This window comes from Hippocampus comes, unplaced genomic scaffold (genome assembly GCF_001891065.2).
Source record: "Hippocampus comes isolate QL1 unplaced genomic scaffold, H_comes_QL1_v1.1 scaffold319, whole genome shotgun sequence".
NCBI classification, from domain to species: Eukaryota; Metazoa; Chordata; class Actinopteri; order Syngnathiformes; family Syngnathidae; genus Hippocampus; species Hippocampus comes.
This window is the reverse complement of record NW_017806090.1, coordinates 1,311,594-1,331,348: the sequence shown is the minus strand read 5'-3', so window position 1 is coordinate 1,331,348 and position 19,755 is coordinate 1,311,594. Positions and strand designations below refer to the sequence as shown.

Here is a 19,755-nt window from a genome sequence, read left to right as displayed (position 1 = left end):
TAGCTGGGGATTTGAAATGACGGCACAAGCCTGAGGAGGCGTTCTAGCGGCCTCAAACTTGAAAATATCCCGCAGTGTGCCACAAAGAGACTCAAAGCAGCATTGAGGACTCGTGAAAGGGGTCTTCTGTGACTCAGTGACAGTCTCTGCTGAGTCATGACACTATTCCCGCCTGGACAATCATCACCTCGAGGGAATATCAAAGACACAGCATAATGAAGGGTGAGGATGAAAGAGTACAGTGTAACTTTTCTTTTTGTCTCCCAGAATGTCCTTGGCAGCGCTTGCGAGCACAAAGAGGTGGAGACACAACTGATAGTCTTGGGACTGCTACACTGCATGGAATAGCAGAAAGTGAGCTTATTAAAAGGTGAGTAAGAAGCTCCAATGTGACATCGTGATGCATAAGCAAGATGGTGTCTTTTATTTCTACTGAGCTCACCAACTTCTTGGCGTTAGTCAGTTTTCCAAGAAGCAAGTCGGCGGAAAAAGCGCTGCAGACCTCATCAGGATCGCTCATTAGAGTTCAGGAAACTCAAAAAATAAAGAGCAGACAAAAGGCAAAAACCCGATACGACCTTCGTCCGCCAGCTCCTTCCAGTATTGTCTGGAAATCTGTAGGGTTTTTGGTCTGACGTTTGCAGGAGGTGAAAATGCGTTTTTCACTTCAAAAATAGCCAATGACATCCAACTTTATATGATACAATCGGACATGGTAAAAAATATTGTACGGTGTCATATTATACAATAAAATGCAGTCAAGTGTGGTACAGGTTGGTGCATTGTGGTATACCACACAATGCAATATGATTTAATGCACTGTGATATTCATACAGTAGTGTACTGTAATACAATACAATAGTGGTATGATGGGATAAGACAATGCAAGACAACATGATCACATACAATTCAGTTTGGTGCTGTATGCTACATGACAAGATGCTGTTAGGTCGTGTAAAATACATTATGCTGTATGACCGTAAGATGTGGTCCGATATGATAAAATACAGCAAGGTAAAAGATAGCACACGGATATGATAGGGTGTAATGCATTCATTAATTACTCCAAAATATCTACAAACAGATGATGCATGAATGCTAAGATATGATTCGGTACTGCATTATACAGCATGGAAGAATATACTTTAAGATGCATGATATATAGAAGGATAAAATACAAGAAGATCCAGTTAAATGCAATATAATACGGTATAGAATGGAGAGGAACGGTACTTGGAATGTGATATGACACAATATGTGAATATATATATATATATATATATACAGTACCAAAAAATAAATTAAGAGCGTGCTTTGACCAAAAACTATTTCCTACAATGCCTTTCGACGACGCTAGCTGCGGCAGTGTCCATGCCAACGAGTGGAATTGAGATATAAATAATGATCGCAAAATGCCCAGAAAGAGAAATATATATATATATATATATATATATTCCAGTTTCACCATGTCTTTCTGCGCGTCTTACGTTTGACAAGATATGAGGAGTGAAAAGTAGATATGAAAAGTTATGAGAAGATTTGAGCTCTCATCAGGGGTCCGACTCTGACTTGCACTCCCTTGGAATTCCTGACTACGTGTGCCCACACTCCCTGTCCTTTTTACACGTTTGGATGAGTGATGGTGGAATGATTCAGGTGTGGAAAATCAGACGGGCCCACATAAGGAATGTAAGCTGATCTCATGTGAAAAGCTGTTCAAATGGCATTCAGCAGGGGAAAAAAAAAGAAACCCTCAAAAACATCAATTGTCGAATTGAATGGCGGTCTCACAAATAAACAATACTAGACGATGCAATATGATGTGATTAAAACAATATGGTACGATATCATAAGTGTCCAGTACAGTACAGTGCTGTACAATACGGTATGATATCATACCGTAAGATATGACATATGATATAATACGCAACAATATAATGTGATGCAGTACATATGAAATAATAGTTTCTGGGATGTACCGTGCGGTCTGATACGATGCACTCCAGGGTATGATAAGACTAAAAATAAATGAATAAAGTTAAGTTACGATACATCTGTACATGACATAGAATGCTGTATCATATGATACGACATGGTCAAAAATATGATATGCGACAATACAATAAGATATACTAAGGTCTGGTATTGTACAATATGATATAATGCGATGCAATGCAACAATACTGTGGTGTGGCTCACTATGGAGCAATAACATACAATGCATCATGATACAATGAGGTGCTTGCTGTGCGATACAATTACGATATGATGGAACGCATTCCATGCAATGTGAATTGTGAGATACGATATGTGACTATGTGATGTGATAAGATGCAAAACGAGACAAAATGCTGTCATACAATTCAGTACAATGCTGTAGTGTAGTCCAATTTGATACGAAACATTTCGATACACGGTATGATACAGTAAGATACAGTAGGATCGATATGGTATCGTCCGATACGGAATGATACAATGTGGTGCAATGTGCATATGCTATAAAAATATGATATGGTACAATAATACAGTATATGATATACAATACTGATATGTGGTACAATAAAATATGATACTGTGCTATGTAAGACATACAACACATCAAATTCATCACATTTATGAACAACTTTTTTCCAAGTTTTGAATAGCAAAAGAAATAAAGCATTCCCTGCACATGCGCAGCCTGTCAATAGGGGGCGTTCTGTGTCAGCGTGTTCAGCGCGTGTGTGTGTGTGTGTGTGTGTGTGTGTGTGTGCGTGCGTGTGTGTGTGTGTGCGTGCGTGCGTGTGTGTGTGTGTGTGTGTGTGTGTGTGTGTGTGTGTTACCACTCAGTGCCATCCGCCTCCCTGCTTTCTCTCATGCCAAAGCCCATTAAGAGCTTCGAATGGGTGCACGTTGACTCAGTAGGTCAGAATGTTACTTGACATTCTTTTGGTGGCGTTATCTCACGATAACATACAAAAACAGCGTGCCAACGCGTGTCCATGTTTGTGTGAAACTGTACCCTAACGGATTTATTCGGGACTCATTGCTCATCAGGTTCAGCAAGTGTGCTTTGTTCCACGGGTTTCCACTGGGTTGGGAAAAATTCTATGATCTATTAAGTACACAGAGTACCTCATGCTGCATTCCATATACATGAAAAGTGGGAAATGTTCAACTTCAGGCCGGGGGGGTGGAGTTTGGGAATGGTGCAGAGTTGCTTCTGAGTGCACCATATCAAACTGTACCTTTTTCTACGGTAAATAGACCCAACCTTATCTTCCTATTGTACCATAACATATTAAACCGTATCATATAAAAACCTCATTTTATATACCATGTCGTACTGAACCACATTGTACTGTAGCACACTTAGTGTACTACAGTATATATATGATTATACCATACCATGTATGGTATATTTTGGTACCTTTCATGTTTTATCATTTAATTGTGTAGCGTAGCGAAATATATGGAAATGTGTAACATTCATATCTGAACATATTTTTCCTCAAGTAAAGTTGTCAGCCGTGTATTTTTGTCCATAAATCCATCCATCCATTTTCTACCGCTTATCCGGGGTCGGGTCGCGGGGGCAGCAGACTTCCCTCTCCCCAGCCGCTTCTTCTAGCTCTTCCCGGGGTATCCCGAGGCATTCCCAGGTCAGCTGGGCGACATAGTCTCTCCAGCGTGTCCTGGGTCATCCCCGAGGCCTCCTGCCAGTGGGACATGCCCGGAACACCTCACCAGGGAGGCGTTCAGGAGGCATCCTAATCAGATGCCCGAGCCACCTCATCTGGCTCCTCTCGATGTGGAGGAGAAGCAGCTCGACTCTGAGCCCCTGCCGGATGACCGAGCTTCTCACCTTATCTCTAAGGGAGAACCCGGACACCCTGCGGAGAAAAGTCATTTTGTCCGGTTGTATCCGGGATCTCGTTCTTTCGGTCACCACCCATAGCTCGTGACCATAGATGTGGTTTGGAACGTAGATCGACTGGTAAATTAAATTGAGAGCTTCGCCCTTCTTAACCACGACAGATCGATACAAACTCCGCAATGTATTTTTATTTACATTTGAATTGAGCTACTGAGTTTGGACGTCGTGAGCTACGGGTCAAATTCTCATATGTCCCATTAGTCATGAACGCAGCACGGTTGGCACACTCGCTCCTCCCTGCATATAAACACACATCACTGTTTTCTTTGCAGATAGGTACACATGTGGGTGAGTTTGTCACAAACCTCTCATGTTGACCTTCTTCATCCCGAGTGGGCGTGTCCACGAGCATCACGTGACACGGGTGTAAAGAAGGGAGTTGAGCGTTTAGCTAACGGCTTTGTGTCGCCATGTAAACAACACTCGGATGACGACCACCGCTCAGTTGTCATCGCTCATTGTGTGCAAAAGGTCTCCGTAAAAGGGGCTTTATCTTCTTCACATCATCTGCAAACTGTTGTAAGAAGAACATATTGATTTTGAACGCTGTCCAACAGGATGTTTGCCGGAGCTCAAAGAGCGCAGTGGTGTGGCGCATGTTCTTGGGTTACAACTGCTAAGCAAAGAAGTGGAGGGAGGTGGCAGGGTTAAACATTCAAATTGGGTACCTTTACGGCATAATCTCAAGCACATTTGTCTTTGAAGACTGCCTGGGAATGGGCAAAATGAGAATAAAACCCATTGACAGCCATTGTTATAAAGCGGTCTCTAATAACGATGTATATTCAAGTACCAAGGGGCTAAATTTGGTAAACATTCCAGGGCATTGTAGATTAGAAGGATCCTTTGAAATGAGCCCTAAAATGATCACTTAAAATTCAAATGGAAGACCTCCTGTGTCTTTTTCGGCATGGCTTCTTGAGACTTTTTTTGTGGGTTTGCTTATAATATACATCCGAACTAAATTTCATGCTGCTCGGTGAAGCTTTGGAGATCCATTTGTCCAAGCAGTTGAGTTTGTCTTTAAGTCTCTATGGAAGTTACCCTAAAATGTCAGTTTTAAACCAAAATAACAGACTTCCTGGTTTACTTTTTTCCAATTTTTTTTTTTTTTTGGGCTGTCTACTCATGATAGACATGCCTATCAAGTTTCACGTTGCTAGGTGTAACTGTCTCTTTTTGGAAAAACAGCAACAGAGCAGACAAGTTTGTGTTTGAAGGTTCCTTGGACACGAGCCGAAAATGTGTTCTTCGAACAGACATCGCAGACTTCCGAGTCTCTTCAAGCAGGATTCTTAAGGCCTTTTTGTGAGATTCCTTGGAACAGACACGCCCACCAAATTTCAAGTTGCCAAGTCAAACTGGCTTCGGGCGTTGAATTTTGAAAAAATATCATTACATAGCCGTACATGCCAAACATTGAACAGACAACATCCAAAGAGGCTCAAAGCCATGGTCACGACTGAGATTAAACGGGAACGGGTCTGCGGATGGGGGTGGGGACTGTCTAGACGGGACCTGCGGGGTTATAAATCGAGAGCTCAACAGGAGGTCAGAGGTTGGAGGTGAGCCTCAGCCAATAGGAAAAGGACGCTCACGTGAACAACGACAGCAGGCATTTGAGGCCCCAGCAACCCCTGTGATGTTCATGTTCTGCCCCTCACACCTGAAAGATTGTCAGTGTATGATTATGTATGCGTCAATTAGGTCCACAGCTGTGAAAAAAGAATGACAGCGGTCATAATTCACACGCATGTAATTACATGAGAGTGTGATGCGTTCACCTGGCGGACAGGTGTGTCCATGCAGGACGTTCAATTAGAGTGCGCAAAGCATGCACGGAGGAGACCGATGTGCATTTATTTGTAAGATCGTGTAAGAAGATGAACATGTACCTTCAGGCTTGTTTTGACACTATCGCGCGCACGCGCGTTTTCCACAATCACAGTGGCCAACGTCAGGCTCAACATGACTCGACGTGTTTTTTTTTATTTACAACATGGCAGTGAGTTCATCGTCATTGTGTCGCCGCTACACTTATAATACAGACATTTTCTTCTCAGAGCAAACATTCAGTCTGTCATGCGGCCACAAAAAAAACAAAAAAAAACAAAAAACAAAAAAACAACCAACCAAATTTTTTTTTTTTTTTACAATTTTCAATCAGTCTTGGAAATTCTTGTTTTTTTTGTCATTTCTGGACAATCTGCTCTGTGCCGTGTGATTCTGAAGTATCAGAACGATCATTTTGATGATCATCAAACGTAGTGCCTTGACTCAAAATTTGCCACCATGGTCCACCCATACGCTGTGACAAAAAAAAAAAAAAAATTGGGAAAAAGATGAACCGTTGACATTTGTCTCGTTTCTGTCGCAGAGCTGTAACATTTGTTTGTTTTTTTTTTCATTGAACAAAATTCACATTAACAAGAAGGAAGCAACCCTCCTTTCAAGGCTTCTTTCTGACTTCCTCCCAAAAACGTCCGGGAAGTCAACAACTCGAGACGATCAACAACCTATTTACATTTAGAGCTTGTCCTCTGTCCAGTGTTGGGACACACAGTAGTTCTTCCCTCGTCATCCTCAGGCGCAACAGTCCCGCTCCTGGTGGCAAAACAGGAGTGGGTGGGACGTCAGGGAGGTGGAGGTGGAGGGTTGGGATGACGACGAGGAAGATGAGGACGAGGAGCCCGGGTCGGTGGTGACGAGCAGGGATGGGTAAGGGCTCATCTTGTCGATGTTGACGTAGGTGGTGTTGAGCAGGACGTAGTGTTCGCCGCTGAAGCTGGAGAAGATATTCGCGATGCTGGACACCAGGTCGGAGAAGGATGGACGACGCTCCGGTTTCGGATGCCAACACTCCACCATCACAGTGTAGCTGCAAGGAAGACGGTGGATTTGAAAGAATTTGACATCCACCCCAATGTTGCAGGGTAGCGCCAACATCCTTCTACTGCATTACACTGGAAAGTATCTGATCAGCGATTTGTTAACCCTTTCAGGGACAGCGGTTACTTCAGTAGACAGTTTACCATGTGATCAGGTTACAGGGTGCACGAAAGGGTTCATGTTTCAGTTGTTCATAGGTCAGTAAATTACATTGACTCATGACCAATACATGACTAATATATAACAAATACTGTACTTGGCAAAAACAGAAACCAAAATGATTGTCTCCATCAGGTTTCACCTCAGTGCGTCAGGAAACGCCGCCCGTCAAAACAGGAGAGGAGCGGATTAAAAAAAAAAAAAAAAGTTCTTTGACAAGGAAGGGAAGATACATTGCAAATCTCTGCTGGCTTTGACACTTTGCCTGATTGATGGACTTGGCTGATGAGGGCGTCTGGAATGCGGCCGCAAAGGGCGCTAAGCCCCGAATCAAGATAAGGAAGCACAAAGAGGGAAAGAAAGCCGGCATCCGATTTCTAGGAGCAGAGGCGGTAAGAAAAAGGGTCGCCTTTGCCAGCAGCTGACATGTCACATTTGGTTCATGTTGCTTGAATTTGCTGCTTTGCTTCTCTCTCTCTCACACACAAATCAGCACTTGAAATTCTTCATGTTGTGTTTCAAATTAAAGGTCTTGATGAGAGCCTTTCGGACAAATAATTATTTTGTTTGTTATACCTGGTGCAATCACAGCACATTTGAAAAATATGCACTGTCCTGCATATTTTTCAAATTTTCATTCATATTTTTCATTCATATTTTCAAAAAGCGTCTTTTTTTTAAATTAACTTGAACACGGTCAATTTTTTTCCTAAACTTTCATGACCTTTTTTTTTAACTGTAGATTTTTGAATTTTTAAAAATGTGTTCAATTTTTCTTCTTTTTTAACCTGCATTATATTATTTTAGATTTCTTTTTAGAAACTTTCATACATTTTCTAGAAGCTTATGTATTGTAAATTTATTTATTTTTCCTTTTCTATTTCCCCCCCAAATTTTGACGTCATTTTACAATTTTTAGAAAAAAACGTTTTTAAAATCAAATAAAAGCGGCAACATAAAAAATGTACTGTATTTTATTTTTCTGCCTTTTCCTGCAGAAATCTTACTGTAAAATATTTTTTAAAAGTGAACTAACAATTATTTTACTTTCACCAAAAATTCTTGATTGAATACACTCCCAAGAAGCATTTTTGATGAAAAACAGCTGTTGAAGCAGCCACCACCCAAAAAATATAGAATTTTTTTTTTTTTTAATAGGTGCATCCGCTGGTGCTAGACCATGAGCATGTTGGGGTGCACTGAATTATGTCTTTTGAATTATTTTGTCTGTATGGAGGCCTGAGCGGGATGACACTTACAGTGAGTCGGGGCAAAACTCTGGCTGCAGCAAGCGGCGCCCCTGCAGGAGGAACACGGTAATGTCGAATGAGTTGACGTCTGAGTAGGGCGGCGCCCCGCGGGTCATCAGTTCCCATAGCAACACGCCAAACGACCACTGTAGAGTAAACGCAAACAGGTGTCAACAGACATGAAATTCTTACACTTCATACCTTGAGAAGTCAGTGTTATTATTAATTTTTTTTTCGGTATAAATTTGATGTTGTTTTGGTACCACGTCAGACTTGGCGGTAAACTTGTGCGTCTGCAGGCTCTCCAGCGCCATCCACTTGACGGGCAGCTTGACGCCGCTCTTGTTGTGGACGCTGTAGTACTCTTTGTCGTAGACGTCGCGCGCCAGCCCGAAGTCGGCCACCTTCACCGTGTAGCTCTCGTCTAGCCTGGCCACACAAAAACAAAACGAAATGAACGTCAAACTTTTCTTCCGTAAGGAATCAGTCGGTGATGGCCATTTACAGCTCTTTCATATCATATGTCGCCGGCCTAAGTACAATTGCCTGAGTCATTTTTTTCATAAAACACAAAAAAATGGAAAATGGAGGCACGTTCTGATTATTTGTATTAACTCATTCACTGCCGGTCCCCAATGGGCTTATGAACCATACCAGACCCTTTGGTGGCCCTCTTTTGGTTTACGGGTTGGATGTTGGACACTCTCTGCGGACTCACATGCAGTTCCTGGCCGCCAGGTCCCTGTGGACGAACTTCTTGCTGGCCAGGTACTCCATCCCTCGGGCCACCTGGAGTCCAAAGCCCATCAGGTCCTTCACCGTCGGGTTCTGCGGGACAGCAATAGACCAATCGGTGAGGAGCACGCGTAACGTCACTTCCGGGCTCAAACTATCACAAAAAAAAAAAATCATTTTCATTATATGGCATCGATAATTTTTGGATTTTTACATTTCACTGTGATACCATTTAAAGAACAAGAAAATGCATGTTAATACTGAGCCAGCCAGAGGGGGCTCCGAATGCCACGGCCGCTGGCTCAATTCGAGCCCGGAAAACCCCTCCTGTTGGTCTTACGTGGCCCTCGTCGCGGATGAAGTTGCGCAGGTCTCCGTGCTTCATGTAGGGCAGAACCATCAGTGGCGAGCCCTCCGGCGGCAGGCAGATGCCCAGCAGCGACAGCACGTTGGCGTGGCTGAAGTCCTTCATGATGATGCCCTCCTTCAGGAACTGGGTCACCTCGTCCAAGTCTGTGATTCCTTTGTTTTTTTTTTTGTTTTGTTTTTTTGCGGACAAGGGGCGGCCAAAAAAAGTACCGGTAAGCACATTTGTAAGCAGGTCAGTCCGTCTGCGTGAAATGATGGCTCAGGAAATACAACCCTCCTCCATCCATACTCCACATTCCCATTTGGCAGTCAGGGCAAGAAGGTTCTTGCTGCTGGCCTAGGGACTGTTTAAAAAAATTTAGTCTGAACAATATAGCCCGACAATGCGGTGCTCGAAAGGGGCCTCATCAGTTCAAAGTCTCTGTCAACTTTTTTTTTTTCCCTGACCCACTCTTCCACCTATCTCCCCGTGTTGTGCACACACTTAGGGCTGACAACAAGGAGCTCTCAAGCGACCACACATGCACTAAGCACCAGTCCAGATCCTAACTGACAAGTCGGACTTCTTTTTGGTCCTCCCTTCTTTCTCTTCCTTGCGATTTGGGCCTTTTTCACTCTGGCATGCGTGCACTCATGGCCAACAACAAAGCACTCTAAAGCAGCCACACCAATGAAAAGTGTTGGTCCACATGTTGGCTTTCAAGATATTCCCCCCACCCCACCTTCTTTTTCCTTCCTCAATGTGACATGCATGCACTGTGGCCAACAACGGGGCGCTCTAAATAAACTCCACTAGCGGACGATCTGAAAGGAATGTCTCGATTGTGCCGGACATGTGAACGAAGTCAATCGAGTTGTTATATATTGGGGGAGGGGTGACCCATGCATGACTGCGATGAAGTGCATCCTCGCTTCAGGTGTCTAGAATCAGAGCCCCATGTTCAAAAAAATAGTTGCTGTCATGTCGCTGGGTTCTGGTTGAAAGACACAGGTGGATAAATGTCAGACTTTACGCCATGATGCCGATGTGCCAATTTTGAAGAATCTCTGTAAAAAAGTGGGATGTCAGAATGAAATTGCTGGACTTGAGGCTGGGCTGTGTGTTGTCATAGTGACAGGAAGAAGCCTCCACATGGAACAAAGGCAACAAAGAGATGAGGAATCCAAAGGTTGAGATCCCGGGGGATAAGACCTCATTCCATCCCGTCCCCTTACTGTCATCTTTACTAGATTAAAATCCTCACCGGGGCGATGCTAATTCATCACTTTAAGCCCCCCCCCCCGCTCCCCAATGTTAAAAAATAAATACAAATAAAGTGGTTCTCTGGTAACGTGATTGTGATGTCACACTTTGTTGGATTGGAAACGTTTCGCCGGGATGGCAACGGAATGTCTTACTGTCTGCTCAACCATTTTATGTTACTATATGATTAGAATTGTGAGTTGTATTTTAGGGGATGATTTTTAAAGTATAACATCTCTGTCAAAAAAAATAAATCTAGCCCATTATAGTGAGACAGTTTAAATAATACTTATTTACTATATTTTTTTTTATAAAAAGTTCCCTCCAAAAATAATGCGTTAAAATGTACCCCCTCAAAAGTTCTAAAAATTAAATGAAAAAAAAAGAAGATTCGATATTTCTAAATACATTAAAAAAAATGACAAAAATAAATTATCAAATAAAATGAAGACACACAAAAAGTCTACTATTACTACTAATTACATAAAAAGGCTCATTACAATTATACGTTTCTAAATGGGAAAAACACCTGCATGACAGATCATGAAAAAGAAATCCAAACTAAAAATTGTGACCAGTTTCAAAAACGAAACAACTTAAATTTCTGAAGTTAAAAAAAAAAAGAAAAAGAAAAATTAAAATGTAATTTTTTTTTGTTTTGTTTTAATAAAGCAAAAACATTTCAGGAGAAACATTTGAAGACGTGTGAAAGTGTATGACAAAATAGATTTAAAAAATAAATAAATAAAATCAACAACTCATATAAGAATGAGCTTACGGTTGAGAGACTTGATGGCGCAGTGTTGGTTCTGACCGTCTGGCTCTAGTAGAGTTCCATGAAAGACGCATCCAAAGTGACCTGCAGGAATACATCAGATTTCATGCTTTAAGGAAATCATATTTCCAGCTCATTTAACATCTATGCAACTCCAATGAAGCACATTTACATGATATTTCATGTCTACACACCTCCAAACACAGCATGCGACTCGATTACGACTGCGCAAGAGTAACTCAACACCAGGCTTTATTCATTAACACCCCCACTCCAATGAATTATAGCTGCAGTTTGTAGTCATGAGAGTTCTCAGGGGGGCGGCGGTGGGAATGAAATGAGCGCGACGTTCCCCTATCACGCCGCCGCAGATGGCCGAGGGTATCGGGTTGCCAGTGCCGCAGGAATTAGTCGCGGTGAAACCACGCTGAAAATTGGAGGCTCCTTTTCCTTCACGGGGGTAATCTCAGAGCTGGTGGCGGCGGGGTGGAGAGGGGTTTGGGGCGTCCCGCAGGGTTGTTTTGTTGTGCACGAATTTGAGCTATGGCCGGCCATCTTTGATGTGTCAGAGTGATCTGGTTCTGTTTCTGCTAACAGCGCATGATGACTCACCTCTGCCAATGACTTGATTGAGGTGCAACAGGAGTCTGTCCTGGGCGATCACCACATGCTGGACTTCGCTCAGCAGGTCGGGGTGCAGACTGGACAGGTCGATGTGGACCGGCGTCATCAACAGCGGCGACACAAGCTCGCCTTCCATCCCCAATCCACGGGCCATCGCCCCAAATCGGGGCGAGAGTAGTTCCCGGCTGGACCCGAAAAGGATGGGGGCCGCCCGGCACGTCTCGGGACGCTCCGCGCCCTGGTCTAAAGGGGAAGACAAACACGGAAACGTGCAGGAATGAGTCACTGCTCACAGCTTTATTATTTCTGAGACATAACACACAATCGAAATAAATGGGGGACAAATCACAGACCGACAATTGTGGAGTTTTGGAGGCAGATGCCGATTGTTTTTGCCAATTTTGTTTTGGGTTGTTTGAAAGATCATTATTTTTTGTCTTGTGTTGTGATATATGTTAATGTGTTAGAAAAAAAATAAAAATGTAAAAAAAATCTACCAATTTTTTGGCAATTTTTTTCAAAAGGGTTAATATAGGCCGATCTGAATTTTTGTGGCACAAAACACAAGAAGGTAAGATATTACAAACGTGTTGACGCAGGTCTGGATGCCATATTTGTGTAAGGGGGACGGGGGAGGGGTCTGTGTTGTGTTCATCATTCCTGAGGGAGTGCGTTTGGGTGTGCTAGTCGCTAATAAGCTAAAGTCATGTTCCTGCACACCAGGTAGACAAATGAAATCATTGTCGTTCAGGTGTGGAGGGCCTGCAGGCGTTGTCTCAAGATTGTTGATTTTACGCCAAGGAAGATGACGTGCCAACTGGCGGGAGCCGGGAGTTGATCTTGGATCATTTTTTTTAAGGGAACACATCAAGCCAATTATGTCATCTGATTGAAAGGAACAGGCAGATGCAATCATGCCGCCTCCATCATGACACCTCTCATGCAATAATTTGATTGTCTGCCATGTGGGTTGGCAGACAGTGTGTAAAAGAGAAATTAGTTTTGACACCTGAAACCCAGTCGTTAACTTGCTGTCGCTACTCGTTGAACAGCTACCGACTATTTGCAGTCAACAATCGTGATGAAAATGACATTGAACACGCCAAGATCGCGAGACGCGTCACTCACGGACAATGCTACGCTATCACAGGCAGGCACCCCAAAAATTTCTGTGGAGTGTGTTTGAGTTTTGATTTGATGTCTTTTGTTATTATGTTGCTATGCGATGTGGTTGATGCGAGCAACACATGATGAGCGATTAATCTACTTAAAAGGCTTAAAGTTGACGCAGAGTCAAGTCTAAAACTCACTGAGTACTCAACTAATTGGTTCAACTCTTCGTAGCAACCCACGTTGTGCTGAAAGCTGTTGTTCTTGCAGTGCCACTGTCCCCAAACATCTGAATATCTAAATGCGGGAAGCCGCAACAGCTGTCGGAGGCCACATGGCAACAGGAAAGGTGGAATCCTGAACCGGGAGGCGGCATTTTGACCTAACTTTATGTCGAAAGCAATTCTTTGTTGTTTGGTAAGTGTTTCGCAAGTGACAAAACACAGCCAGAAGAGTAGCGACAACGGTGTGAAAGGTGTGTAAGGAGTGCAGATAGAGGGGAAGCTTCAACATACCCTCCAGCAGCGTACTTCTGTAGTCCACAGATTCGTGAGACACCATTTCGTTCGTGGGACTGACACTCCTGGCGCTAGCAAGTCTGTCCAGATGCTGGATGTCACCGCGCCCGTCGTACCACACCTCGGACAGATCTACAAGCAGGAGGTTTTGGAGGAAGGAGGGGGGGTGCAAGATGGAAAGTGGGACAGGAGGAAGAGAAGTGGGACAGCCAGGGCAGATGGAGAAAGAAGAGTCGATATTAAAAACCAAGTAAAACACCCAGCACGCAGATCTTTTTGTATTGCATTACATGCTAAGACATCTGTGGCTTTCAGCTATTTAAATGTATTTATTTAATCTTATATTATTTTGCTCCGTAACGAAATTTCAATTGAAACAGGATTACAGAACATGATTTGCCCATTTAATTAGAAATGTAAAAATTTATTTCAATATGTTTCGAGTTAGCATCGAGCAATTCACCGCGATGAGGCCTTGGTGGAGGTCCTCACCGTCTCCAACTCGGACTCACCGTCAATGCGCTTGTTCCTGCGCCACATGAGGAGCGTGGCGAGCATCAGCAGCAGTAGGCTGACCAACACGCAGCCCACCACCAGACCCGTATAGTCCTGTTCCTGCGCCAGCGTTACCTTGCCCAGGTGACGGATGGAGTCAGCCTGCCGCCACTGGAACAGAGCTTCAGATCAGTCACAGTGTGTGCGTGCGTGTGTGTGTGTGTGTGTGTGTGTGTGTGTGTGTGTGGAGGGTGGGTAATGTGAGAAAAATATGTTTAATTCAAAAAAAAAAACTAGTGATATATTTTTCAATATATACCAAAATAATTATAATAATAATAAACAGTGTTCAGCAGTCCACCTTAGTGTGATTGAATGGTTCATTCGGACCACTGATCCCAGTGCGCCTTATACAGCCGGTCATATTGACAGAGTATTTAAAAAAACACACGACCTCAAGTTTACTCCACTGTACAAGGTTTATAGCACATATGTGGCTAAATCGGCGTAAAAAAACTCCAGAAAAAAAAAACACACACACACACACACACACACACACACACACACACACACGGAGATGCCGTTATCTGAGGTCAGATTACATCATTACATCAGTGATATTGCCTCTGCTTTTATTAAGTTTGGTGGATATGAGGTTACCACTTTGGCCTCAGATTTGTGTGTGTGTGTGTGTGTGTGTGTGTGTGTGTGTGTGTGTGTGTGTGTGTGTGTGTGTGTGTGTGTGTGTGCGTGTGAACATAGCTAAAGGATATTAGCCCTGAGATAAATACAGGTCTTCTGATAGCGTCGGCTGGGAACATTTCCTGTTTGAAGTCTGCTTTTGTTAGCTTTATGCTAACTGTCTGATTTATGAAACGTCATATTAGGCTTAATAACAACATGGGTATTGAGGCAGAAGTTCAGAACATTCAAAGATATTACACTATGCCACAAAAAAAAATACAATTTGGAAAAAAAATCACTAAATATGTCACTCATTTCAAACCATTTTTCTTTTTAAACATATTTTTGTAAAAACAATCTCTAAATGTTCTTCACCCTTGCTTGGATTCCCCCCACCCCCCCTCCCCAATTACGCATCAAAAATCCCATCTGCACAGGATGACCAATGGCGGCTCACCTCCACCTGCAGCCCCTTGGCGGTGGCCGCCTGCAGCTCGTTGGGGACGGTGCACTCCAGCGTGTTGCCCACCAGCGTGAGGGTCTCGCAGCTGCGGTTGGACACGGTTAGCACCTGGCACTTCATGGCCTCGCGGTCCATGCGGTCGCCCTGTCGGAGCCGCAGCACCATTAGACAACTCTGTTGCCAACCAAAACAGCAGCACTACAACAGGGGAACTCAAATGTGGTTTCTTCCCTGGGAGTCTTCCCTGTACTTAAAACAAATTTATTTTACGAATATTTGAAAATATTAGAACAAATCTAGTTTTGAATTTTATTATTTAATATAATAATTTAATTTAATAAATAATAATTGACAATTTACCAAACAATATATTTCAATCATGATAATATCTCATTTTTTAAATCTTGTGTATAATCAGTGGAATAATTACATCAATCTATTTTATGCAATGAATATAAATTGTTGAAGGAACATAATTTTTTTTGATAGAAAAAAACTTTCAGGTTTTATTATTTACAACAAATCAAAATATTGAATTCTCATTCATAATTGTGAATCATTAATTCACCATTAATCTTTCAACAAAAAACGTTTAATGTCCAGTTCATATAAAAATTTGTATTATATTTTTAGGTGTAATATTTTAAACATTCTTCTCATATGAAGTTTATTTTGATGAATTAATATTTCATGCTCATTTTAAAATTTCATTCTTCAAAAATTATTGAACTGTAATCAATTATTATAATTTTTGAACATTTTTAATTGTATTATTTACAAATCAACTGCAAAAATTAAGTGTTTCATTGTCAAAAGCTAAATCAAAATATGGATTTTTATCAACAGCATTTATTTTATTTCATGAGTATTTCTTCAGATAAATGCAAAAGAAAAAAGAAAAAATACATTTGAATTAATCAATTTTAGGGGGAAAAAAAGAAAAAAAAAAAAAACAGCAAATGTTGATAGTTGACACCTTCTCCATCTGCAGCTGAGTAACCAAGCATACCGGGCAATATTTTAACAAGGCCAAAAGCAAAAGTCCCATTGAATAATCACCATGGAGACAATTAGTTGCGTGGCTTATTCTAGTATGGCGACAACACACCAGTCACCCTCTGCTCGTTCTCACTTTCTTACTCACTTTTGTTTTTCTTATACCCTTCACACACACACACGCACGCACGCACACACGCACACACACACGTTATAGTGGCATGGTTGTTTGAATACACCAGAAGGCAATAAAAAGAATGATCACATTCCTGGCGTGACAGCTCGGGATTTCCAGATTTGACACAGAGTGGAGGCTCACACCTGTTCCCACACACATATGCACATGCACACACATACACTCACACACACAGACGCATACACAGACTTAAGAAAGTTTTTTTTTTTTGGTGTGTGTGCAAAAAAAAAAAATAGCAAGTGCAGGAAGCGTTCATATAATTGCTTTTTATGAAGAACATTAGTTTAATGTGAATGTATTTTTTTAAATTATTTTAGATTTACTACAAAGAAAATAAACAAATAGCTTAGCAATTAGCATGGCTGCCTTCTCCATCTTTCCAAATCAAATACTGTACTTGTCAGAATTATAGCTCACTCACAGCCATGGAAGCAAGAGTTACTTCGAAGTAACCTCGCAAAGTCCCCGTCGCATTAACTAGCCAATTACCCAACGCGGATTTCTCGCTAGCTGGTGTGGCAGAAGCAGCACCGCCTCTTACCTCAATCTTGACCGCCTAGGTGACGTTAAGTGAATATTATTTTGGGGCTGCGAAGGCAATTTTAGTCATGGGAAAAACTTAAACATCTGCGATTCTCAGTTATGCTGTTCAGTCTGTTTTAATGACATGCAAACAGCAACGCGAAACCGCTTATTTCGGGCTTTGCGCCATCATCTGCGGATGTTAAAAAAAGTCATGACAACATGCCCTATTCTGAGGAAAACCCAAATTTCTGTTAAAAAAAAAAAACATCCAGAAATTGCGATATAAATAAACAACATACAAATCCCCTAGATTTGATTTCAGCCATACAACTTGAAATTACTCTACTGCAAGTGACAAGGATGGATTTTGTCCACTCCTTACTAGCTCATATGTGTGCGTGCGTGTGTGGCAGCTGGCAGTATAGAGACGATGCTAAATGAGCGCACCATTCAACCTTATCAGATGCTGCTTCGTTTGTGTGAAGTTCGGCTATAATAAAAAGTGAAGGAAGGAGGTGGATTTAACCACAGGGCCAAGGTCACCCCTGGGAAATTAAAAAAAAAAAAAAAAAAAGCCAAGATCTTTGAGAGCAGCTGCCTCCAAGCATCTACTGCGGTCAGCGAAGTAAACTATTAAAAAAAAAAAAAAAAAAAATGAAGAAAGAAGAAAAAAAAATCTGTTTCATTGTGTTAAATTCATTTGACAATGTCAAGAGGTTTGACCTTGGCAGCAACAACAATGCACATGCAGACATGAAGCTTGGGCCACCGAGACTTGACCAAAAAAAAAAAAAAAAAAAAACGATGGGAAACAGACTCCACTTCCTGTTTTTGTTTCTGTATTGTTTCCTTCCGAGCGTGACCCAAACTGGCGTGCACGTGGGAATGTTCGCAAGCGTGCATGCAAGTCAGCCACAGCGTAAACAACAAACTATCTTAGCATTTGGACACGTTTGGCTATCTTTTGGAGCTCATGGAAATACATCAAACTTCATTACCATGTTCGAGGCACAGGCAAAGACAAAAAAAAGAATGATTACACCACTCAGTGTTGTCTGCCTGCTGCCTTCAAAACTGGTAGCAAATGGACAAAATCTTTTGTGGAAGAACTCCTGCAGTACTGGCAAAGAAAACCTACATGGACTGCTTCAGACCAAAATGGACGACTTCTCGTGTGTTTTAAGGCATGGCTTATTGAGACTTTTTGGTGGGTCTACTCGTTATTGATATGCCTACCAAATTTCTTGTTGCAAAGTGAAACTGACTTTCGGGAATGAATTTCCAGAACATTCCTGGGGGCAAAGATCCCTTGAAATAAGACTAAACTGTCTGCAAACCAAAATGCCAGACCTCATATGCCTTTTGAGGCATGGCTTCCTGAAACTTTTTTGTGGGTCTACTCTTGACAGACATACCTACCTACGCCGTGAAACTAGTTCCGGGTGCTGAATTTTCAAACCTTTTCAATCAGGTCTCACCTTGAGCTCCACGATGCTCTTGTTGTCCTTGGATGTGAGCTTGGGGTCCTGGAAGAGGGGGTCCTCCACGTAGATTAGGTCCCACTGGTCGGTGGCATACCCGTCCAGGATGAAGGCCACCTTGGTGACCACCGGCGGTGGCAGAGCCAGCTTTGCCAGGGAGGGCGTGGTGCACTGAATGGAGGTGCTGTTTTCACCATAGACGCAACTCTGTATGTGGGTAGAGTGAAGACATGTTTCATAACATGTACAATCAAGTAGATTACAATCTACCTCTGTCAAAGCCGTGTTTCCACCTTTTTTGTCCATTTGTAAGAATTGTATAAAAATATAGTGGAACCTAAATTTAACGGAGCCAGAACCAAAGAATTGGTCGCAACTCGCGACAGTGCCAGTGAACAGACAGAGACTGGTCAGTAAACAGAGTTACAGTAGACTAGAGCAGGCTAAAACATGCGTCAATATGGCAGCCATGTTGGCAGGGGCGACTGTCTCATCAAATACTCTTTCAAGTTGATTTCTCATGGAATTGAGACGTTGGTAAGAAGAGCTTCATGACAACGGACACACAAGTCTTGAATCTCAAAACCATGTCCAGGACAATACCAAAGCTCCAGGCAGAGCTCAAGGACCCAAAGCATGTTGTACCAATCCGTACTTTATGCTCATTTTGTTAATTTACCATCGCTGCAAATATTGAGAAGCGTCTGTTTGCAAATGTCTCGCCTTTTCTTTGAGCTAAGAGGAATTGTTTGGCAGTTCAAGTCACTTTTTGGGACCCAGCGCTTGCTTTGTGCAACTGGGAAAACAGAAAAAGGAAATTTTGCCCCTGCGCCGAGTAGATGGATGAAAAGGTTAGTTTGTTGTTGCCGTCTTTTGTCCTGTCAGGTGATACATTTGCTCCATTGTTGATATTTTCAATGCACAATTGCGCTCGGTTTTGCAGCTAAATGTTCACATTGTGAAAGAAAACACTGCCTTTTCTCAGACAGACCCAAAACGGATGGTACAGGAACCTCCACTGGTACCGGAGAGGAAATGTCAAATCTCTTTTATGTATGTGGGAGCATTAAGACGGACGGAGCATTCCGGCAGATCCCCTTTCACCCCTTGGCTGTACCGCTGCGTTTTTGTTTTGTTGGTTTTTTTTATTTGGAGGAGGAGGGTGGGGGGGGGGGGGATGATATCTTCACACGGCGGTGTTAGGAAGATGAACTTCCCACAAGATGGCTTCCAGGCAATACAGTAAAACTGCAAATTTTAGAGCGGCCTTTTACTGCGGGCAGTCGAAGGCACACCTGTGCAATAATCACACTGTCTAATCGGCATC

The 19,755-nt window shown here is 42.4% G+C and overlaps 1 protein-coding gene across 1 annotated transcript in view; it reads right to left on the bottom strand.

Annotated features, from left to right (window-relative positions):
• Positions 1-5,887: 5,887 nt before the first annotated feature.
• met (MET proto-oncogene, receptor tyrosine kinase) overlaps positions 5,888-19,755 on the bottom strand; it is a 47,241-nt gene continuing 33,373 nt past the window's right edge. The window contains exons 12-22 of the mRNA XM_019894856.1: positions 18,426-18,635; positions 15,225-15,374; positions 14,101-14,254; positions 13,586-13,720; positions 11,949-12,203; positions 11,340-11,420; positions 9,290-9,471; positions 8,933-9,042; positions 8,478-8,643; positions 8,224-8,360; positions 5,888-6,794 (exon numbers count right to left, since the gene is read on the bottom strand). Coding sequence (XP_019750415.1) covers positions 6,500-6,794; positions 8,224-8,360; positions 8,478-8,643; positions 8,933-9,042; positions 9,290-9,471; positions 11,340-11,420; positions 11,949-12,203; positions 13,586-13,720; positions 14,101-14,254; positions 15,225-15,374; positions 18,426-18,635 — 1,875 coding nt within the window. The 3' untranslated portion in view covers positions 5,888-6,499. The remainder of the gene's footprint in view (positions 6,795-8,223; positions 8,361-8,477; positions 8,644-8,932; positions 9,043-9,289; positions 9,472-11,339; positions 11,421-11,948; positions 12,204-13,585; positions 13,721-14,100; positions 14,255-15,224; positions 15,375-18,425; positions 18,636-19,755) is intronic.